Source organism: Diabrotica virgifera, chromosome 2, assembly GCF_917563875.1.
Source record: "Diabrotica virgifera virgifera chromosome 2, PGI_DIABVI_V3a".
In the NCBI taxonomy this organism is placed as follows: Eukaryota; Metazoa; Arthropoda; class Insecta; order Coleoptera; family Chrysomelidae; genus Diabrotica; species Diabrotica virgifera.
This window is the reverse complement of record NC_065444.1, coordinates 66,259,783-66,284,833: the sequence shown is the minus strand read 5'-3', so window position 1 is coordinate 66,284,833 and position 25,051 is coordinate 66,259,783. Positions and strand designations below refer to the sequence as shown.

General features: G+C 33.1%; 1 protein-coding gene across 1 annotated transcript in view; it reads left to right on the top strand.

The window, feature by feature from the left end:
* LOC114329923 (uncharacterized) overlaps positions 1-23,896 on the top strand; it is a 135,979-nt gene extending 112,083 nt beyond the window's left edge. Inside the window, exon 4 of the mRNA XM_028279202.2 lies at positions 20,080-23,896. Coding sequence (XP_028135003.2) covers positions 20,080-22,477 — 2,398 coding nt within the window. The 3' untranslated portion in view covers positions 22,478-23,896. The remainder of the gene's footprint in view (positions 1-20,079) is intronic.
* The last annotated feature ends 1,155 nt before the right edge of the window (positions 23,897-25,051 follow it).

Genomic DNA, 25,051 nt, shown 5'->3' with positions numbered 1-25,051 from the left:
TTGAACAGTCGGAGAAAAAAATATAAATTTAAATACCAATAACTTATTTTAAATTAACATTAAAGGGTGTTTCAAGTAAGCAATTTATTATATTTTTATTATCTTCAATTTTAGTGATAAAAATTGTTTTGTAGAAACTTACAGTTTTTGAGTTATTTATGAAAAATCGGTTTAAAGCATGTATTTTCTTTCACAAAAATTAAAATATTTGTTCTTTAATAACTCAAAAAGTATTGATTTATTTTAATCACATTATTTAAAAAATTTTGCTTACAATTTGTCCCTCTCTCGATTTGTGGGGTTATTTTTAATAAAGTAATTTTCACCCCCGAGAAGGGGTGACATATACCCCAGGTTAAAACCCCAAGTTCTTATTGTCAATTCGTGAAAATAAATGGAGATTTACCGAAATCGAAGGTCATAGTTGATTTTTACCTTCAGTGACTGCACTATAGAAAGAAAATGGCAACAATTCAATAATTGAGATGCGTATATTTTGCAAGCTCATAAATTATTAAACGATATGTAGTCGCCAAATAATTAATTTAAATTATTTTAAGTACAACTCTCTCTTAAGCCGGGACTATCTGATGGTTTTCTTGCGAAGGGGTTGTAGCTCTATAATCGAAAGGCGCGTGATTTAAGAGTTTATTCTTAGAATATGAGCTCTACGAATTAAACTACTATTAACTTTATTGTAAAAACTTACAGTGATTTACGAAAAACCGCTTCATAACATGCATTTTTTTCACGAATAATTAAAATATTTGATCTTTAATAACTTAAAAAGTATTGACTTATTTTATTAACTTTATATAATAAATTTTGCTTTTAATTTGCTATTTTATTGATTTGTGCAGTTATTTTTTATAAAATAATTTTCACCCCCGAGAAGGGGCGGTATCCACCTTCAGGGTAAAGGCGCAAGGTGGTACCATGTCACCTTTGTTTCTTGACGTATCCTCTAACCACTGACCAATTTTCGTGAAAATCGATGAAGGTTCACCGAAATTGAAGGTAATCGTTGATTGTTACCTTCAGTGACTGCACTATACAAAATAAATTGCAATTTACTGATCTAAATGAGCGTTATTTGGAAGCTTATAAATTATTAAATGATATGTAGTCGCCAAATAATTAGTTTAATGCATTTTAAGTACAACTTTCTCTTAAGCCGGGAAGATAGGGTGATTTTCTTGCGAAGGGGTTGTAGCTCAATAATCGAAATGCACGTGATTTAATAGTTTATTTTTAGAGTATAGAAGCTATAGGAATTGTGTCCGCGATACGATATATTTTAAGTTTTCTCAGCATTTTTCTCTTAAGTTAAATCAATTAAAGGGTTGATTAGGGGTGCAGTGGATGAGCTCAAAAATCGAAACTATATAATTTCAAGAGCTCATAAATAGCTCGTAATTCTGCCGCAAAAACCGATTCAATATTCCTATTTTTAAGTACTCAGCCCCCCCCAGTATTAAAGTATTAAATTCCTGCTCAGTGAAACGACCTCAAAATTTTTAGTTTGCGGAATATGAGAGCTCATAAATCAGGGCTATTTGTTTTTTGATTTTTGCAAGTGGGGGGGGGGGTGTTTGGTAAAATAATTTTAACAAATATAATATTTTAGTAAAAATAGTTTTACCAAACACCCGTGCTCAACACGGGTGTTTGGTACTTTATATCTCTGATTAAAACATAATGTAGCGGAAAATAAGGCAAAATTCCAACATATTATAGTGATTAAAAGATAAACTTCCGGCAGTGGCCATTATACCGTATTTAGGATAGAATTTCTAGAAAAAAGACGTCGCACAGGTGAAACGGAAGTGAAAAAGGAAAGGATATCAAAAACTGAAGGGTTACAATTTACAAAGCCAAATTTACCAAGAAAGTGTGCAACTAATACACCAACAAGTCTAGACTGAACAGCAAACTCAAAAATGGAGATTTTTTCAACATCTTTGAAAAATACTATGAACAGATCAAATTATGAATCCATAAATTAGCAAAAGAGGCTTTTGCAAAAAAGGCACAAGAACACACCATACTAGTTGGACGAAGAAACAGTATAGGATTTTGAAGAAAAGTCAAAAAATGCCAACAATTTTTAAGTTTCTCAGGGAGACAACGATAAATTAGCTCATAAAAAATCAGAGGCCAAATTAGGAAAGAAATGTCAAAAAAAAATGCTTCAGAGAGAAAACTGAGCAAAATTAATTGGTGTCCTGGAGATCGCAAGAGTACATGCAATTTTGTGAACTAAATTGATCTCCAGCAAAAATTTTTGTGCATGAGAAAATGCATTTTCAAAGTGCATCTCGAAGAGGTGAAGAATGAAAAATTTAGAAGGAACCTTGGAGATCACTGAACACGAATTTCATTACGACGATGATCTCCGAGATACCTGGTGCCCAGGGTGGAACTCGTCGCCTGGGACGATCGAATAATTCTCGGGACGATCGAATAATTCGCGAAATGAAAATTGGACCGAAAAACTGAAAAATACGTGTTCAATATTTTTCAAAAATCTATCGAATGGCACTAAACACGACCCCTCCACTCCACCCCCTGGGGGTGGGGAGGGGGTAACCTTAAAACCTTAAATGGAAACCCCCATTTGTTATTGCAGATTTGGATTGCTTAAAAATACGCAACTTTATTCGAAACATTTTTTCGAATTGTAAATGGATGGAAATGGTCTAATATCTCGAGAAATACACTTCCAAATAAAAAATCCAAAAATACGTGTTTAATATTTTTCAAGAATCTATCGAATACCATCAAACACGACCCTTCACTCCGCCCCCTGGAAGTGGGGTGAGGGGTAACTTTAAAATCAAACAGGAATCCCCATATGTTATCTCAGATTTTGATTCCTTATGAAAAATTAAGTAACGTTTATTCGAAACATTTTTTAGAATTGTTGACAGATGGCGCTAATAAATAGTGTTTTTCCGATTATAGCGCCATCTATTCATAATTTTAAAAAATGTCTCGAACAAAAGTTACTTATTTTTACGTAAGGAATCCAAATCTGCAATAAAAAATAGGGGCTCATATTTAAGATTTTAAAGTTACCCCCCACCCTACCTCCAGGGGGTGAAGTGAAGGGCAGTTTTTTTATGTTATTCGATAGGTTCTTAATAGTTATTTATGATATAAGTGTTAACAGTACACATTTAAGGCACGCATGTGAAAGTTTGCAGAATGAGCGATAGCGAGTTCTGCAATTCACATGAGTGCCTTAAAAATGTACTTTTTAACACGCATATCATACAATATTTTTTCTACAAACGTAATTACAGGACAATATCTACAAAAACTTTTACTTGAACTTGACTGACATTCCATTTTTATATTTTTTTGACATTACATCAAAATTGCCTGGTCAATGCAGTGCCTTAAAAATATTTTAAAGCACTAGTGCCTTAAAGTAGCATTTTTAACGCTCATATGGAGTGCTAAAAATTGCATTTTTAACACGGTTGTAGAAAAAAAAAATATTAAACACGTATTTTTTGGTTTTTTATTTGGAAGGGCATTTCTCGAGATATTAAACCGTTTCTATAATTTACCTATAGTATCACAATAAATCGTTTTTTCCGATTATAGCGCTATGTATCACGTAGGGTTTCCATTTAAGATTTTAAGGTTATCCCCATCCCACGTCCAGGGGGTGGAGTGGGGGGTCGTATTTAATGTCATTCGATAGATTTTTGGAAAATATTGAACACATATTTTGCAGTTTTTCGATCCAATTTTCATTTCGCGAATTATTCAGTCGTTCTAGGCGATGAGTTTCACCCTGGGCACCAGGTACCTCGGAGACCATCACCGTAATGAAATTCGTATTCAGTGACCTCCAAAACCCGCAAGTATAAAAATTGAACTCATTTCCTTCAATATTTCCTGTGTTCTAAATTTTTCATTTTCCATCTCTTCGAGATGCACTTTGAAAATGCATTTTCTTATGCACAAAAATTTTTGCCAGAGATCAATTTGGCACAAATTTGCCTGACACTCTCTCGAATCGAATGCAAAAAGTTCATCTTACTGCACAAAACTACTAGGTTTTGGGCTTTTTAGTGCTTCGTTGCTTCGTCTATAACATTATATACAGTCGGAAAAATGAAAGAATACCCATGAACGAACATATAAAACACTCTGTATTTTCCTGTCACCGTGTCACAAAGAAAATTGTCCAGTGCAAGTACATGTAGCAATAATTATTACATGTATTTGCGCTGGCCAAATTTTTGTGTGACACGGTGACAGGAAAATACAGCGTGTTTTATATGTTCGTTCATGGGTATTCTTTCATTTTTCCTACTGTAAATGCATTGGAATTTATATTTATAACAGTCCTAAACTACAAAGAGAATTCAGTTTTATCTGATTTTATCACAAATCAATAAACACATGACATATGATGGATAATTTAGATAATTTACGAAATGTCAATGTTTTCTGATAGGCGTTTTCAATCAAAGTTTTTTCCATTTAAGCTGCAAGGCCGTCTAGACAACAAATTGATTTTTGCATCCATAAAGCTCTGCACGGTTATCAGTTGATTGACTTCGTGTTATCGATATTATAAGCTCTTAACTAATCGACTCAACACGTCAAACACATCCAAATAAACAATAACAACGAAAAATATTTTAAAAGCCAAGACGCAATAAACGAATAAATTAATAATTGATGGATTCGACCCTTACTTGATGGAAATTCATTTTATCTGACAATAAAACACTGAAAAACTTTTGTTTTTAATAATTCCACAAAATTAATTATAAATTATAAATTATAAAGCTGTTTTGGTAGAGTGTCTTTCTCAAGTGTTTTACTAAACTTACGTGCATAGAAATCGGCCCACATATTTCTTAAACCTGTTGGCCGATTTAAGTGATTTTGTAATAGATTTTTTTAAGATCTTGCTAATCATTTTGACGTTCTATTGATAAAATATTAATTTCTTACTTCGGATACTTTCACAATTATCGTGTGGATGGCGCTAAGATTATTAGATTAATTTATAGTTATATATTACCGAACATTAAAATATTAAAAAAACGTAAATTCAGTATTTAAAACGTAAGTATATTTAAGGTAAAAATATATACCACAGCTTTGACCAATTAATATTTTTTATAATTAATGTTTTTCATTTTAATTTTAAATTAATCACTTTGACATTTATGTCAAATTTCCGGTAAACGTTTACAGACTTGTCACTACTGGCGCTCGCGAATTTATAAATATCCCCTCTAGGGACGAGCTCACAGCGTATAGCCTGGTTCTTTAGCAATACCATTGTAAGATTATTGTTGCAAAACAGGTAAATCTTCATTGTATACCGGGTGTACCAATCAAACTGTGTTTTAAAGTTATCATCACCCTGTGGAATATTCTAGCATTTATAAATACTAAAATTAAAACCCAACTATAGCCTTAGGTTTTCTTAACATTTTTTTTTATGCATTCGTTTATGTTGAATAATAAAAAAGTTAGGTACTTTATCAACTAGACATGTTCTTCATCGATACACGGTGTTTCTAAATAAGTGCGACAAACTTTAAGGGGTAATTCTGCATGAAAAAATAATGGCAGTTGGCTTTACGAACGTATGTCCGCAAATGTTTCGTTTCAGAGATACGGTATGTTCAATTTTTTCTTACAAACTGACGATTTATTCATTGCTTTAAAACCAGTTGAGATATGAAAATGAAATTTGGTAGGTTCTAAGAGATAGTTATTGCGGATTTTTTTACATAAAATTAAGAATTTTATATTCACCATTAGCGTACATACGGGTAGTATGATCGGTCATATTACACGTACGCGTAATTGTATGTCAAAAAATATGCAATAACTACGTCTTAAAACCCACCAAATTTCATTGGCATATCTCAACCGGTTTTAAAGCAATAAAGAAATTGTAAGTTTGTAAAAAATATTCAACATCCCGTATCTCGGACACGAAACATTTGCGGTCATACGTTTATAAAGCCAACTGTCATTATTTTTTCGTGCAGAATTACCCCTTAAAGTTTGTCACACTTATTTAGACACACCGTGTATTGATGAAAAACATGTCTAGTTGTTAAAGTACCTAACTTTTTTATTATCCAACATAAATGAATTAATCAAAAAACAGTATGTTAAGAAAACCTGAGGCTATAGTTGGGTTTTAATTTCAGTATTTTATAAATGCTAGAATATTCCACAGGTTGATGCGAACTTTGAGAAAAAAAAAACACAGTTTGATTGGTACACCTGGTATACAATGAAAACTTACCTGTTTTGCAACAATACTGTTACAGTGGTATTGCTAAAGGATCAGGATATAACATGTTCAAAAAATCACTTAAATCGGCCACCACGTTTAGGAAATATGAGACATCAAATATGACCAAATTTTTAAGTGGGCCGATTTCTATGCACGTAAGTTTATTTGTCTGCACTTTAAAGTCTGTAACTGAACTAGTTTGAGGACTGGGCAGCTGTTTGTCTCATGTTGGTCGTTCAAAATTATAGCTACATTTTTTAATTTATTATTTTCCATAGATTCTAATTCTTCTTCTTTACGTGCCATCTCCGCGACGAAGGCTGGCAATCATCATTGTTATTCTAACTTTTGACACTACACCCCGAAAGAGTTCAGTTGAGCTGCATCCAAACCATTATCTGAGGTTTCTCAGCCAGAACATGTTTCTTCTTCCTATGATGCGTCTTCCTTGAATCTTTTCCTGCATTATAAATTTTAGGAGTTCATATCTGTCACCACGTGTTATATGACCCAAATACTGTAGTTTTCTTATTTTAATGGAATCCAGTATCTCCCTGCTGTTTTCTATTCTTCTTAATACTTCTTCATTGGTTATTCTGTCTCTCCAGATTTTTGGCATTCTTCGATATGTCCACGTTTCAAATGCTTCCAATCTATTGAGACATTGTTTATTAAGAGTCCATGTCTCCACACCATACAAAGAAGCGGAAAATACATTTTCTGTTCACTGAAGTTCTGAACACTTTAGTAGGTACTCTTTTCTTAAGATTTATGCTGAGGTCTCTACTACAGAATATTTGTTTCATATTATTGAATGCACTTCTAGCCTTTTTTTACACTGCAAGGCGTAAGTTAGGGATATAGAAAATTTTGCTCATTTTCATAATTTGATTTGTTCGTGATTCCGCTAATTTGATTTGTTAGTGATCAACAGATTAACGGATTCCGCTATTTTTTTTTACTATTTTAAAGTTTTCTTTAGTATGTATTTGTGCAAATATTTACTAAAACTTCATTTTTGTACTTATACCGGGTGGAAGAAAACAAATATTTTTCTTATGTTAAGTTTGAAACACCCTGTAGGGAGGATGAGGTACAAATGTGAGTATACATCAGAATCGTATTGTAGTTTTATGCTTTGTAAACATTTTGTTTTTTGAACGTGCCTGATATCTTTAGAAACAAAGGAAATAGGTGGAAAATAGAATGTTTACTCTTTAACATGTGTTTCAACTGAAACAGAACTAGATTAACAATAAAAAATAACAGTTAACAAACCTGTAAAAACATAAAGGCACATAACGTACACAGTTCTTATCGACACCTATAAGAATTATTTGACGACCAGGTAAGCTGTATACACAGCGCAACATAAGAGAGACAAGATTGTTTAATAGAGGTTACGTCATGTTTTGGGGTGGAATTTCCTTGAAAGTAAGTATGGATTTGGTGTCTAAAGGACTGTCCATTAATCACGTGAGGCTCGAAAGGGGGGTGGGGTCCATAAAAAATCACGAAACATCACAAGGGGGAGGAGGGTGTAGTGATACATCATGTGTATTTATTGTTTCATCACACGTGTTCAAAAATCGAAAGCGGCATTGGTGTTACTGATAAAAAAAATTAATTTTTCATTCATAATATTCTGCAATACAACAACACATTAATTTTCGTTCCTTTCACCCAAATTTCTATAAATAGTTTTATTTATATTGGATGTTAATGTTAAAAGCCACATGGGATACCTACCCTTCATGGTAAATTATCTTAAATTCTTAAGATAAGAAGGAACACTTGCGAAGTATTTCGTTTCTTACCATGTGTTTCCAGTAGGAATACTGACCCTGTCGCCGTCTCCCATTTTATTTATGAGGTTTTAGTCTGTATGTATATAAATTCGGGTTCAAAACGTCCTCCGACGTTGTCCGATGCCTTGTTGCCAATATCTTCTATCATTGCAGTTTTCATCTTCTAATCCTCGTACACTCATTGATCGTCTTACTCCTTGTATCCATGTCGTTCTTGGCCTACCTCTTTTTCTGTTTCCTGTGGGTATCCATTTCATAATTTTCTTTGGCAGTCTTTCCTCCCCCATTCTCTGAACATGTCCGTACCACGTTAATTGTTTCTTCTCAATGCATTCTACAACCGTTTCCTGTAAATTCACTCTTCGCTTTACTTCCTCGTTTCTAACCCGGTCCAATCTCGATGTCTTACTTGCTCTTCTTAGGGCGTCCATCTCAGTAGCTTCTATTTTTCGTTTTAGGTGTTCCTTTATTCTCCATGTTTCGGATCCGTATACCAATGTGCTCTTAATCATGGTGTTGTATATTCGCATTTTTCTTTGATTCCCTATCTCGGTACTCCACAAACTCCGTTCAATGATTTAATTATCGTTCTTGCTTTATTTATTCTGCTCTTAATTTCTGCATCGTCAGTACCTTCCTTGTTGAAATTAATGCCCAAATACTTATATTTATCACAACTACAGTATTTCTCATGATCATCTTTCAGTGCGTCACAGTTTTTCGATTTCTTTCTAACGAATTAAATTGTATGTGACAGAAAAAAGGCACGTCGGTGATTACATTTCGTCGGTGACATTTTTATAACATTTATTCTAGTTATTCTAGTTGTCGATAGATGGCGCCATAATAAAAAAATAATTTTTTTTTAATTAGATAATAATATTACAAATATAATCTGTATAATTTATAAGACTATACAAATCAAAGAAAATACCATTTTATAAATGCAAGAAACACTTTTGATTTGTTTTTATTCCAAATTGAAAATAAAATGTGACAAATGTCAGATTTAACTAAAACGTCATGTTAGAATAAATGTCATAAATGTGTATTATCACGGACTTACCCTTTTTCCTATCATTTGTTACGCACTGAAAAATGATCATGAGAAATACTGTAGTTATTTTCTGATTATTGTCCAATATCATATCAGTTGAATCCTCACCTAGGCATAAATATTGTGTTTTTTCTACATTCATCTGCAATCTCCATTTTTCGTATTCTTCCTTTAATTTGCGAGTCATATATTCCAAATCTTCTTTATCGTTTGCACATATTATCTGATCGTCTGCAAACTGAAGGGTGTACAGACAGGTGTTGTCGTCGATTTGGATGCCCATTCCACTGCATTTGCTTTTCCATATTGCAAGGGCTTTGGCGATATAAATCTTAAACAGACTCGGTGATATGCAACATCCTTGTTGTAGACCTTTGTTGACTGTAAACAAATCTGTTATTTTGTTTCCTAATTTTACTGCAGATTTCATGTCACTGTATAAATTTTGGACAGCTTTTACGAGAGTAAAGTTAATGTTGGAGTTTTGCAGTACTTCCCATAATTTCGGTATCGGTATATTGTCATATGCTTTTTGTAAATCTATAAAAACTAGGTGTATTGGCCTATTCCGTTCTAATTTTTTTTCGATGATTTGTTTTAACGAAAATACATTATCCGTACAGGACCTTCCAGCTCTAAACCCGCATTGCTCTTCTTTGTATCCTGAGTATTCTTGTTCAATCAGTTCTCTTAAAATTTTTGTGTATACTCTGCTTATTGTATTTGTTACTGATATTCCGCGATAATTGCTACATTTTAGTTTATTGCCCTTTTTATGAATCGATGATATATAAGCTATTTTCCAGTCACTGGGTACATTTTCGCCATTGATGTACTTTGTAAATACATATGCCAGAGATTCGAAAAGTTTTTTAGTTCCATTTTTCAGTAGTTCGGCATTGATTCCACCTGGACCAGGAGATCTTTCATTTTTTAGTTGTTTAATTGCATTTTTAACTGCTACACTGCTTATGTTTATTTCTTCCCCTACAATTTGTATTTCCATCTCTGTTGGTTGTGAGTATTCGGGCCTTTGTTCAGTTAATAAGTCCTTATAATGTTGAACCCATTTATCTGTTGGTATTAATTGTAGTTTGTCGTTGCGTGTTTCGTTATTCTTGATCTTGTTCAGAAATTTCCATGATTCACTGCATTTTCGTCCTCCTATGTGTGCTTCGATTTCTTGGCACTTTCGATCCCAGGTCTCTCTCTTACTTTGAATGATTTTATGTCTTGATTCTCTTTTCTTTTCTCTATATCTGTTGTAGTCTTCTTTATTTTTTGTGTTAAGCCATTTTTGGTATAGTATCTTTTTTCCTTGACTAGTCTCTCTGTCTCTGAATTCCACCAGTATTTGTTACTTTTTCTAATTTCTCTGATACCAAGGGCTTCCTTTGCAGCTGCTTTTATGCTGTATACTATATTATTATAAACCTCTTCTGTTGTTAGATTATTCGGGCTTAGTATGTAATTGTCGAGTCTCGTTTGATAGAGATATTTAACACTTTCATGTAATAGGCTCTCTAAGTTATATTTCTCGTCTGTTATATTTGATGTATTTTTGTCTGCATCCGGGATTGTTTTCGTCTTCGTTATTGTGTGTCTTATCGGGAAGAATATTTTAGCTCTTAGGAAATGATGATCTGATATGTTACATATTCCTCTGCATACTCGTATATCTTCAACTTTCAATAAGGTTTGTTGTTTTAGTATTGCGTAGTCAATTATTGATCTTAAATTTCTTGTCGGCTGTGTCCATATATACGTATGTACCTCTTTGTGGTTAAAATAGCCGTTGTTAATTCTTAACTGAAGTTGGTCGCATAAGTCTATAAGTCTTTCGCCATTGTCGTTGACTATTTATTCACCAAAAGGTCCTATTATGTTGTTGTTTTCCATTTTTCCCGTTCGACTATTGATGTCTCCTAATATAATTATTTCTCTAGTGTCACCAATTTTCGATATCTCTTGATGTAACGTTTGAAAGAATATTTCTTTTTCACTGACGACACTATCATTTGACACAAAAACAGTGAGTTTATGATGCAAGATGTTTATGTTTACTAGTATGATATTTTCATTTATTGCATCCCAATCTGTTATTTTATTCTTTAATGTCTTTCTAATTAATACCGATACACCTCTACTTAAATGTTTATCTTTTGTGACGCCACTGTAAAGATGAAGGTAACTGCCAATTATTTCGATACCGCTTCCTTTCTTCTTTGTTTCAGTTAGTGACACTATTTCTAACTTGTGTTTATCAATTTCTTGTACTATTTCTGTTAGTTTTCCTCTGCAACCTTGCGTATAGGGCTTTTCATTCACAGTCATTTGTTTCGAGCTTCTGTCATATTTAGTATAATCTGTGTATATTAATATTATAGACAGATTATACAACATCTGACAGAAGCTCGAAGCAAATGACAATCGATGAAAAGCCCTATTGATAGTTCCAAAATTCATCATCCTTTTTCTATGCCGTTGTCTTTTTCCATTTTGTCCGTCCTTACTTCCGAGGCAACCATTAGGCTTTTTTGCATTTTATCGTTTTTACGTGAAATGAGGAGCAGGCCCATGGTTTTAGTCTGTAAATGATGTATTATACCTATTATCTGATGAATTGGTATTCTTGTCAGTTATTCTGTTGTTTTGGCACTGAATACATGGGTAAACAGGGTTGCTAGGTCAGTTTTAATTCTTCAGTAGTTTTAATTTTTTATAATAAAATTAGATGATACTTATAGATACGTGTATTTTATAAATACCTAAAAATAGATTTTTTGTAGATACTAAAAAATACACGTGATATAGGGGTGGAGGGGTGGTTAGCCTTAAGCCTCACCATGTATCACCAAGGTGGTGGTGGGATAAAAAATGCCAAAAAAAACATCACGTGATTAATGGACGGCCCCTAAGTGGAGGCTCTTTAAATAGCGAGAGGTACATACATTACACAGATTTTTTTCTTTGAACACTCTGTTCATTAAACACGTAGTAAAGAGTAAAACCGTCTAGTTTCTTTGTTATTTAAGGTATCAGAGAAATTAAAACAAAATTGTACACAAAATATGAGACTATAACATAATATTGATGTATACCATCCTTTGTACCTTTTCCTCCCTACAGGGCGTCTCAAACTTTTGTATCGGTTAAAACACATGTTAAACTACAGAACCGTCTATTTTCTTTGTTTCTAAAGATATCAGGGACATTCAAAAAAAACGTTCACAAAATATAACACTACAATACGAATCCGATGTATACACATATTTGTACCTTGCCCTCCCTAGTCCCTACAGGATGTCTCAAACTTGACATAAGAAAAATATTTCTTTCCTTTCACCTGATATAAGTACAAAAAAGAAGTTTGAGTAAACCTTTGCATAACTGTGTAAATACTAAAGAAAAATCTAAAATAAAAAAAGAAATTTATAGTGTAGTCACTGAAGGTGGATATGAGCTATTACCTCCGATTTCGTTGAACCTTCATCGATTTGCATGAAAATTGGTGAGTGGTTAGAGGATATCTCAAGGTACAAAGATGACATGGTGCCAACTTGCGCTTTTACCCTGGGGGTGGATGCCATCCCTTCTCGGGGGTGAAAATTATTTTATTAAAAATAACCCCATAATTCGATAGAGGAACTAACTTTAAGCAAAATTTGTTATATAAAGTTATTAAAATAATCAAGATCTTTTGAGTTATTAAAGAAAAAAGATTTTAATTTTTCGTGAGAAAAATGCATGTTTTTAACCGATTTTTTATAAATAACTCAAAAACTATATGTTTTACAAAAAAGTTATTATTACCAAAATTGAAGCTAATAAAAAATGAAACAAATTATCTACCAGAAAAACCCTTGAGTTTTAACTAAAAGTGAGTTGTAGGTAATTGAATGTATATTTCTTTCTGCGACTACCCAAATCTAAGTATTCAAGCTTAAATAACGGAAAAATGATGCATTTTATAACATAAACTTATTAAACATTTGTAAAAATATTTAAAAATATCTATCAAATGAGCCCCCGAACAAGTTGATAGCATTAAAATTTATGCTCCAAAAATTTTTCAAAATTTATCCTTTAAAAGTTTTTCCAAACATGTTATTGTTTTTTTTTTAATAACTCCGTTAATTTTGAGATATCAGATTCACGTAAAAACCTTTTGAAAGCTAAAACTAAAGGCTTTTAAACCACGTTAAATTTAATCTTTTGTACCACTTACTTCTTTAAAAATAAAAGGTTAAATGTCCCCGGTTACATGGTTCTCGCATCAAAATTTAAGCTTTAAACGTTTCTATCTCGGTTATTTTGTACCTTAGAGAAATAGTAAAAAAGGTAAAATATTTGATACAGAAAAAACTAAAATTTGGTTATATGTCATTTTTTATATTGAGTATTTTTGGATTTATTATTAAAAGAAAATATAAATTATGATAATTTGAAATATTCTGATTTTTTTAAGTTATATATTTTTTTAATTCAAAAACATGTATTCTAAATCGGTCCAAATTTTTGAAATCATTACTTATGATAATATAAAGAAATTCTTGTAAGGATTTCTATAAATTTTAATATTTGTGGAAATGGCGTATGTTTTATTTTCCACTTTTTCCAAAAAAATTCGAAAGGGTTCTCTTATTTTTGTCATAACTTGCTTAATTTTGATGCTATTAACTTCTTCTGGAGTTAATTTGATAGGTATTTAGAAGTACTTTGACAAGTGCTTAGCAGGTATATTTTATAAGCTGCATCGTTTTCCCGTTATTTAAGCTTGAATACTTAGATTTGCGTACTCGTCGAAAAAAATATACCTTCAATTACCCATAACTCACTTTGAATTAACATTAGTGTAGTTCTTTAAATAGGAATTGTATTCAATTTTTTATTGTCTTTAATTTTAGTAATAATAACTTTTTTGCAAAAGCTTATAGTTTTTGAGTTATACGTAAATAACAGCTTTAAAACATGCATTTTTTACGAAAAAATAAAATCTTCGATCCTTAATTAATCAAAAAGTATTGATTTATATTAATAACTTTATATAACAAATTTTGCACAGAATTTGTCCCTCTATCGACTTGTGGTATTATTTTTAATGAAATAATTTTCATCCCCGAGAAGGGGTGGCATCCACCCCCCAGGGTAAAAGCGCAAGTTGGCATCATGTCACCTTTGTTCCTTGAGATATCCTCTAACTATTCACCAATTTTCATGAAAATCGATGGAGGTTCAACGAAATCGGAGGTGAAAACCTTCAGTGACTGCAGTATTAGTGGAATCCCTTAACCTGTTTACGAAAAAATTAACTATGAAAATAAGCATAAATTTCTATATCCCTAACTTTATGCCTCGCAGTATATTCTAACTCTGATTTCTTTGGTACAATCGTTTGTTTCATAAATGTTTGTCCCTAAATAGCTATAATTCTATCGTCTTATTTACGTGTAGATTGATGTTTCTGATAAATTTTTTCTTCGATTCTTGATATTTCTAATAAAGGTTCTAGTAAAGATAGCTTAAGGCCTTTATTTTAAATATGAAGAATTTAATACTGTTCATTAAAAAAATTATTATGATCTAGAATGTGAGGTGCGTACATAGCATCAGTTTTTCTATTATTAAAAGCCCTTTTGTGTTCTGCTATGCTATCGCATAGAAAGTTTATATTTGTATAATTAATTGAATGTAATATTTAAAATAATCCTAGATTTAACATAATTTAAATATTGGTATTGAATGTATTATTCTATTAGACTGGTAGGGCAAATTATGTATTAAAAATAAATTCAAATTTGTTCAATCGTGAAATTGCCTATTCTCTGATGCTCGTTAGCTAAATGTTACATTAATTAAACACAAACGAAGATTATAAAGTCGAAATGCCCCTACACATGAGTGGATTAACGATTAGGTCCGAATAAAAGGGATAAAGTTCAGGATTCGCAATTTCGTTCTCAAATCCATTGGGCCACTTTTTAATCGACATAATAGAAACAACTGCCAAAGTCGTTTGCAGACAAACAAAAGTTTAAAAGCAAGAATTGTTGAGTACAAATATCTAAAAGCCCGTCTTTTTATTTGTTTGAGTTGATTCTATCAGAAGCATTTTAGAAACTTTCTAAACATAAAAAATTTGTCATAAGATCTGTTCTCTAAGGGCCATTGGTTCATGTTCATGTTATTGAATGAAAAATACAAAAATACTATATAAGAAGGTAAATAGTAAGTAACCTAAATACCCCTTCTTCTTCCGTTCCTATTTGAGACAGGGAGCTTTGTAGGATTCCACGCAGGACGAACTGGAAGGGGAAGTTGCCATCCCCAATGGCTAAAAGGGAACGGAAATACGGAGAGTGGGGCAAAATGGCTTCTGTAACATTTTTTTGGGCTAAAAATAGTAAAAAAAAGGAAACGAGTACAGCTTAATCAAACAATAAGAGGGGTATAGCAGAACATAATTTTTTGAAAAAAAAATATATTCTGCTTTTAAAAGAAACATTATTTTTGAAAAGCTCTAATCTAAGTCCAGAAACAGACGACTGGCTGGCCACTGTCGCTCGTATGGAATAGAACGTTTAATTTACATAAAAATTTACGGCTAATCATCGGAAGCTACTTTGTGGCGCAACAGAGTAGCGCTGCAAATTAGTTCGTCTGTTTCTGGGCCTAAGGCACCATTTTACACCATGGTTCACTATGATCAGTTTGTACAGAAAAAGTAATAAAGCATTTCTATTTACAAAAGTCGCAAATATACAATATACGCACACAATAAATGACACCATATATTGCACAAATTATTCTTAATCCAAACCTCCTTTGGCTGCGATATCTGCATCATCATCAAATCTCTTATATTCTTTGTTTTTTTAACACCTTTCTGCTTACTGCTTTTCTAGCTGGCTGTAAAGTTAGCTTTATTTTTTATTTGTTTTTCTTAGATCAAAAGATAATTTGGTGTGGAGTTGAAAACAGTGGATCCTTGCGAAGCTTGAACTCCATAACTGAGGAGGTGCCTAAGGTAGTGGAGATATAAATATAGTTACAAAAGTATCCTCCAGTACTATATTCTTAAGTGCTAACTTTGGAAATTGGTACTGAATTACCAACCGCAGAGCTTGTAATTTCAACTGTATGGTTTGAAGCAACACCTTTCTGATTATTTCAAGCTGCACTAAATAAAGTTTTATTTTCCTATAATCTCTCCATCCCCCTATTTCCAAAAAAGCTGATATCATCTGAAGAATGTCCACTTGCTTCTCATTCCTCCGACGACTCGTCTTGTGAAGATGTATTGCGAATTTTTCTTTTTCTTATAGGTAGAATACTTGAAACCGACGAAGTATCTCTTTGTGGAGAAGTTCTTTTTTGATGGATGGTAACAACAGTTTCATTTTCCACTATAGGTCGACCTGTTGTACACGATGGTGTAAATTTCCAATCCATGAATATGTTAGGATTAAAGCGATATAGGTCTGTTGTTTCAAATCCACTAAGTCCATTAAGTGTGGTAGCTCTTCGATACCATTTTCCAAATAAGATAACTATGTTATACAGGGTTACGTCTTTTTCCAGGTTTGTATTAAGTTATAAAATAAGAAAGAAAGGAAAAGCAATCGGACCAGATGATATTCCTGGGGAAGTATGGAGAGCATTGGGAGAGACAGGAATAACTTGGCTAGCAGGTTTATTTAATAGAACTATGGAAGTTGGACAAATGCCAGACGAATGGAGAAGCAGTATATTAGTACCTGTCTACAAAAACAAGGGAGACATACAACAATGCACAAACTACAGGGCTATAAAACTACTTAGCCACACCATGAAAATATGGGAGAGAGTAATTGATAGACGGATACGTGAAGAAACCGATATATCCGATAATCAATTTGGCTTTATGCAGGGCAGATCAACAACAGATGCAATTTTCATTGTAAGGCAACTGATGGAAAAATACAGGAATAAAGAGACCAACGCTCATATGGTATTCATTGATCTTGAGAAAGCATATGATAGAGTTCCTCGAGAGATTCTGTGGTGGGCACTCAATAAGAAAGGAGTCCCTGGCGAATATGTAAAGATTGTGAGAGATATGTATGAGGGAGTAACGACTAGTGTTAGAACAGGTGTGGGAGAGACTGATAAATTTCAGGTGAAAGTAGGTTTTGCACCAAGGCTCGGTGCTTAGTCCTTATTTATTTTCATTAGTTTTTGGACCAGATAACAGCGAAACTACAGGGTAGTATTCCATGGTGCCTAATGTATGCTGATGATGTAGTGTTAATAGGAAATAGTGAAAGAGACTTAGAACAAAATCTGGAACAGTGGAGACAAGCTCTGGAGGAAAAAGGTTTAAAACTTAGTAGGACAAAAACAGAGTATTTGGAATGTTCATTTAAAGATGGAGTTACTACAAATAAAATCTTACCTTTGGATGGTGAAATGATTGTGAAAAGCAATAGTTTTAAGTACCTATGATCGGTATTACAGAGTAATGGAGAAATAGATGGAGATGCATGCAGTAGAATTAGGACTGGATGGATGAAGTGGAAAGAAGCGAGTGGTGTGTTGTGTGACAGAAAAATTCCAATGAAGCTGAAGGGAAAATTCTATAAAACAGCCATAAGACCGGCTATGATGCACGGAACTGAATGTTGGGCAGCGAAAAAGAAAGAGGAACAACGAATGCATGTGGCGAAATGAGAATGCTTAAGGTGAATGAGTGGAGTGACAAAGAAGGATAAAATTAGAAATGAGTATATTAGGGGAAGTCTAGGTGTGGCACCAATTGATGCCAAAATGAGAGAGCATAGGTTAAGATGGTTTGGTCATGTTCAACGTCGAGACGTTAATCACCCGATACGAAGAATAGCTGAAGTTCAGATTCCTGGAAGGAGTAGGAGAGGAAGACCAAAGAAGACCTGAGGGGAGACGAGCTTTCGATCTCTAAAACCGACTTCTTTAATAAATATCAAATTTTTTGGACAATGTTGTAGTAAATCTACCAAGTCCTTTCGAATAGCTTTTGCCTTAAAGAAGGTGCTGATAATTATCTTACATCTTCCTTATATACTTATAAATAAAGTAGTCTACTTTTAGTTCACTTATCAATATATACATTTTGATTTTTAGCCGTTCTTTTTAAAGTTCTCATGGGCATATTATAAAGCGTAGCAGTAGCAGCTCTTTTAACATGCATGCCATTAGAAATATATTCCAAAGCAAGTCACATTGAATCCCATTTCTATATTCTCGTCTTCTGGACAGAAGTTCTAACCATTATTTGTAGAGATATGATATATCTGGATTTGATTGTTATGAAAAATTTTCCTGTATAACTCCAAACTTTATTTAGCAAGTGTAAAATCGTGAACCCCCCGGACCGGTGGGGAATGCGAATCTAGACATTTGCTTGGAGGGGGGCTTGCCTTAGGGGGACTTCCAATGAATCACCAACCAAAAGACATAAAAACAATAAACCCAGACTACATCATATCCCTTAATTTTTCTAATTAGCAAGTTTATTGGGTTGAATTTTTTTCTGTCTATAATTTAGGTTATATGTTCAACAATTTTTTTCTTTAATTGGACCTTTTTGTGTGCTCCGGAATCATTTTGCCTCAACGTGGAGGTACTATTTTACCTCAAAATCTGATCAAATATCAAAACTAATTTACATGTGACTTCTAATATTTAGAGAATTTGCAACAGATACTATGAAATAAACAGAAAGATAGTTATTTATGAAACAATTCGTGAAGTATATTTTTTGCGAACGCACGCGATGTTTAGAGCACGAGCGACAGGGAGCGAGTGCTATACATCGCGTAAGTTCGCAAAAAGTACTTCACGCACAGTTCCATACAATATTTTATCTACGATAAACAAATAAAAAAACTGTAACTCTTCGTCACTGGAATTTATTTCTATTCTACAATTTTTAAAACTTCGACATTTAAAAATTCTAACTTCTTTCAAACCACAAAACTGTCAAAACTTTTGTCGTAATTTATTGCTCACACGTCATCACCATGACAACGCGAATGTTAAGGATATTTGAATATATGAAAGTGTGCCAAAAAACAATGCGAAAAAGTAAATCCCATTTAAAATACATTGTTACTTCACGCACACTTTAAATTCTTCACGCACTGCTATCTATAATGACAGTTTTCACAAACTAAAAACTTATACATAATATGAGATAGAGTAGTTAAAGGTATTTATCTAAGGGTTTAAAGTGTGCCTGAAGTAACAATGTATTTTAAATGGGATTTACTTTTTAGCACTGTTTTTGGCACACTTTCATATAATCAAATATCCTTAACTTTCGCATTGTCATGGTGATGACATTATCAGCAATAAATTACGACAAAAGTTTTGACAGTTTTGTGGTTTGAAAGAAGTTAGAATTTTTAAATGTCGAAGTTCTAAAAATTGTAGAATATAAATGTATTCCAGTGAGGTAGACCTGCAGCTTTTTACTTATTTATCGTAGATAAAATATTGTATGAAACTGTGCGTGAAGTACTTTTTGCGAACTTACGCGATGTATAGCACTCGCGCTGCTGTCGCTCGTGCTCTAAAAATCGCGTGCGTTCGCAAAAAGCATACTTGACGAACTGTTTCTTAAATAACTATTTTAAACTACATTAAAAAAATCTACTTACTTTAATTAAAACCGCTTAAAAATACAATTTTTGTGAGCACAGAATTAGCAATATCACATGTGTTTTTATAGGTTATATAAAAATAGGCTATTTTACCCAAAGGGACCATTTTACTCGACTTGTTTAGCCCTACTTGTTTAATTCTTCTCATAAAATTTCAACTTTGAATTAAATCATTTGTTAATATAATAATACAAAATTATTTCCTATATTTAAAAACATTAATAATTTTTTCTTTTTTATTTGTAGGTTCCTCACACTGTTTTGTAATTGCTTGCCCCAACCCACAGTTCTTCGAGTCTGGGACCTAATCCTTCTGGAAGGAAACGAAGTACTACTGCGAACAGCTTTGGCAATATGGCAGGTCCTGGCCGAAAGAATCCTCAGTGTTAGAAGTGCCGACGAATTTTATTGTATGATGGGGGTGCTAACCAGGGAGCTATTAGAATCCGAGCTCGTAGATGGAAACGTCTTAATAAAGGCAGTTGTCGCCATCGGACCTCTAACGGAACTAGCAACACTCAGGGAACACTATATGTACAACATAAACCCGTGGGGAACCAATCTACCCCAAGTTGTTGATAAGCAATTAAAGCTGTATCCGAAACAGAGTATTGCCTTAGATATCAGCGGTCTAAAACAGCAATATGCTAAGTTAAAACAGAGACAAAGACAGGCACATATTATATTCAGTGCAGCTATATCCAGGCAGCCTCCTGCTGCACCTCCCGTAACCATGAACCATTTATTACTAGGTAAAAGTGCTTTGATCCCTGCGAAGAGGATAGGCCCGCCAAAAGGTGCCATTCCTCCAGCTAGGCAAGTAGCGCCTAGTACTTTACATTGGAAGGACGCCCCCAAACAAAGCTCCAGCTCTAGTTCGAGCGATACAGAGTTGTGTGATGAAGGCGGAGATACTTCCGATGAAGAAGAAGAAAAAGGTCAATTCGATAACCTACCTAATGATAGTGATACCAATCTTATGAAAAATGACAATATAAGTGCCACTGTAGACGTAGGAACACACAGTTCACCTTCTAAACCTAACCCCATTCCGACTGACACGTTAGCCGTTGACGATAACTTAATTATGTTTAAATCTGAGTCTGATGAGGAAAGTTTTGATTTCGAGCAATTTCTAAACGATCGCCTTAAAGTAAATGACGTAACGGAAGAAAAAGTAGATTACGCGAGACGAAACAGCGAAAGAGCACTACAAATAATCCAGGAAAACTCCTTGATACTCCATAGGATATTACAGTGTCAGTCTAGATCGTCGCCCTCGCCTCCGCTTTTGGAAACAATGGAAATGACAATGGAGCAAGACTTAGCAACATCTTTACATAACAGCGATTCATTCATTGAAAGCAGTGCAGTAACGGGAGTTGATAAGCCATTTGATAGCGATGCAATGCAAAAACAGATCGATATTGAATATAACAGTCCAGTAAAACAACCGGAGGAACTAAAATCTCCTGAATATGGGTCAAAGTATACGAGTATACTCGAAAAAAGTAAAAGTTTGGACGAAAAATATAATGAGTTAATATTGAAGAAACCGGTATCCAAAACCTTTGAGCAACTTAGTACAAATGTCCCCACTGATGCTAATAAAATCGAGTCCATAACACAATCAAAATCACCAGTTTTTACTATCAATGAAGAAACTGCGAACCAGACAAGTGCTGATCAACCAAATGTATTTACCTTTGATGATTTGGATATTGTTCCAGTACAAAAGTCTAACTGGAGAGAGGAACTTAGCTCTGTTCTTAACGCCAACAAACAAGCTTTAAATAAAAAGTACGATGAAGATAGTAATCATAAAAACGATGAGGAAGATTTTAGTTTTCCTCCTGAAGATAAATATAATTTTATTGATTTTAAAACCGACGAGAGCGATACAGATTACACTACAAAAGAATCTTCTAATGTTGACATCATTCTAGACTCAAAAGAAAAACCAGAATCGTATTATCCCTCTCCTAATAATGAAGGATATGAATTTAAACTTCCAGAATTATCACCTATGGAAGCAAAGCCGTTAGAAATAGACTTTAAAAGTTATTTACACATTTCTAATGACCATGAAAATGATAATAATGGTGACTTTAAACCATATTTTAATAGACAAAAATCTGACAATTTTCCAGAAGATTCAGATTCCGGTATTTTATCCGCCAGTAGGTGTTCTAGTGATCCAGATAAACTTCATCAAGCGCTTAACCTTTCCGAATATAGGTTTGATGCAAACCTGGTTGATAACAACTCTTTGGCATCGCAAAATTTTGGACAATCCTCCGATTCTTTGACGAGTCCTATAGGGCAGAAACCTTCCACCACTTGTTATAGTTTCCTCACCACTGATGAAGAAGGCAAATCGTTAAAGACATACCTAGAGGATGCAAGTATATGTGATAATAACCCAATTACCAAATCATTTAACGTAGATTTAGTATCATGTTCTAGCTCAACTTTAAAATCTCCTTTACCTCCTTTATCTCCTTTATCTCCTTTGAAATCGCCCCTTAAATCACCTTATCGATCTCCTAGTTCTCCTAACGCCACTTTTAACCCTTTTCCCGTTCCTCTAAGTTCGAGGCAGAACAAGGAGGTGCCGTTGAAACTTGGGCTGTACAAAAAGTAGCAATTTTTCCTTCTTAAATCTAGATGAGTCCTATTTCATATATCAGTCTAGAAGTAAAAGTACCTTTGATGAACTGTGTATGGCAATGCCAACTATTAAAATTTTTTGAAAATATATACAGGGTGATTGATTAGTGGGGTAAAGCTCAATAGATCCGCTATAGTAATAGATAGCAACAAAAGTTAATAACAAAACTTGTAGCCAACTTTGAGCTTCCCATTACAAAATTAGTTAGAATGTTACAGGGTGTTCGATAACACAGCGGCGGACCAAACTTATGTTTTTTTTTAATGGAACACCCTATATTTTATTTTATTTTCGAAATCCTGTTAACTTCTCCATCATAAAAATATAAAGGTAAATGTTATACAGGGTATTTAAAAGTTATAACCAATTTTGTATGAAAATCGTCACAAGTTCAACTCCCTGTATAAATAAAAATAAGCACAACAGCAATGGTTTCTTAATGCCGTATTTTTTTCTTTATTGTCAAAATTTTAAAGAATTACCGACATTGCTAATTTTCCTTATATCAAATACAGGGTGAGTCAAAACGCAAGTACATTATTTTCTCAGTAATGTTAAATGGAACACCCTGTATTTTATATCATTATTCAAAAGTAACATTACCGTACTTTAATTTTTATATAACATTCCCTATGTCCAAATTTATTAGTTTTCGAGATATTTTCATTTTTCAGAGCAAATTATTTTAGGTGTCTAAATTTATCTAAATTTTAAGTAAGCCATGACTGAATTGACAATTGACGGTTACTGATTATCAATCCGGTAATAAATGTAACAATGTAGCCAATAAAGAAATAAAAATAATGTATTAGTAATACATTTTACAAAAAAAAAACACAACCACAACATGCAACATTTTTGAAACAATTAAAAACTACTTTTTATGTAAATGTAACAAATAAAGAAAGAAAATTACTAATAAATTTTACAAAAAACACACAAACACAAAATACAAAATTTTGTGAAGACAATTAAACACTACTTTTGTATTTAAATGTAACAATGTAACAAATAAAGAACAAAAAATAATTTATCAGTAATATATTTTGCAAAAAAACATTTTTGAAAAAATTAGAAGCTACATTTAACAAAATATTTTTAATATTTAATTACATAAGGTGTTCAAAATTACCTCCTAACACATTTATGCAAGCCTAAAGACGATCATTGAAAGAGCTACTTACTTTACGAAGCATTTGTAAATTAACACATCGAAATAGACTTTGTATTCTATTTTTTATCTCATCCCTTGTTGTTGGAGGTATTTTATAAACTTCATTATTACCGTAACCCCAAAAAAATTAGTCCAGTTTATTAAATTCTGGTGATTTGATTTGGGTGGCCATGCTACTGGTCCATTGAAAAATGAAAATATCTCGAAAAGTAATAAATTTAGACATAGAGAATGTTATCTAAAAATTAAAGTACGGTAATGGTACTTTTCAATAGTGATATAAAATACAGGGTATTCCATTTAAAATTACTGAGAAAATAATGTACTTGCGTTTTGACTCACCCTGTATTTGATATAAAGAAAAATAGCAATATCAATCCTTCTTGAAAATTTTGACAATACGTAAAAAAATATGGCATTAATAAACCATTGCCCTTTTGCTTATTTTTATTTATACAGGGAGTTGAACTTGTTACGATTTTCATATAAAATTGGTATAACTTTGTAAATACCCTGTATAACATAACAAACGTTTATATTTTTGTGATGAAGAAGTTAATAGGATTTCGAAATTAAAATAATAGGGTGTTCCATTTAAAAAAACATAAGTTTGGTCTACCAATGTGTTATCGAGCACCCTGTAACATTCTAAATAATTTTGTAATGTGAAGCTCAAAGGTGGCTAAAATTTTTGTTATTAACTTTTATTGCTATCCATTACTATAGCGGATCTATTCAGCTTTACCTCACTAATCAATCACCCTGTACATGGATATACGGAGAATTCTTAAATTGTGTTGAATTATACCAGGACACTACTAATTTACAGAATTTCTTCTGATTCTTCTTAACAAATTCGCGGAGGTTTCGAAAATTGCAGACGATTTGTGTACCACCGAAAATATGGCGTGTGTTATTGCAGACGCAATGCCCATAAGAAATGCATAAAATATGAAGGTTGATGTCACTATATATCGACTTTGTTGTCAGAAAAGTGTACCATGAAAGCATTTTTCGCTTTCAGAAAGAAAGAAAAAACACCGTGCTCCTCCACCAAAAAATGGTGACTTTCTGAGTAGGCCACATCCATGACATTCGTAGCCTTCCAACGCTACGATTTTCTAAAATCTTCCCTGTATGATATTCTGCAGAAGCTGGTATTTTGCTTCTTTCATCACGTAGCCAAGGTATGGTAGTTTTTGTATCTTCAATATCCAATTCTGTTTCTTTTGACAGTCTTCGCAAAACTTCTTCATTCTTGAATCTGTCTACATAAGATATCCTCAGGATCAGGATTTTTCTATAAAGCCACATCTCGAAAACTTCTACTGTTCTCATCATCGGTTTAGTAACAATGGCTGTCTCTATACCAG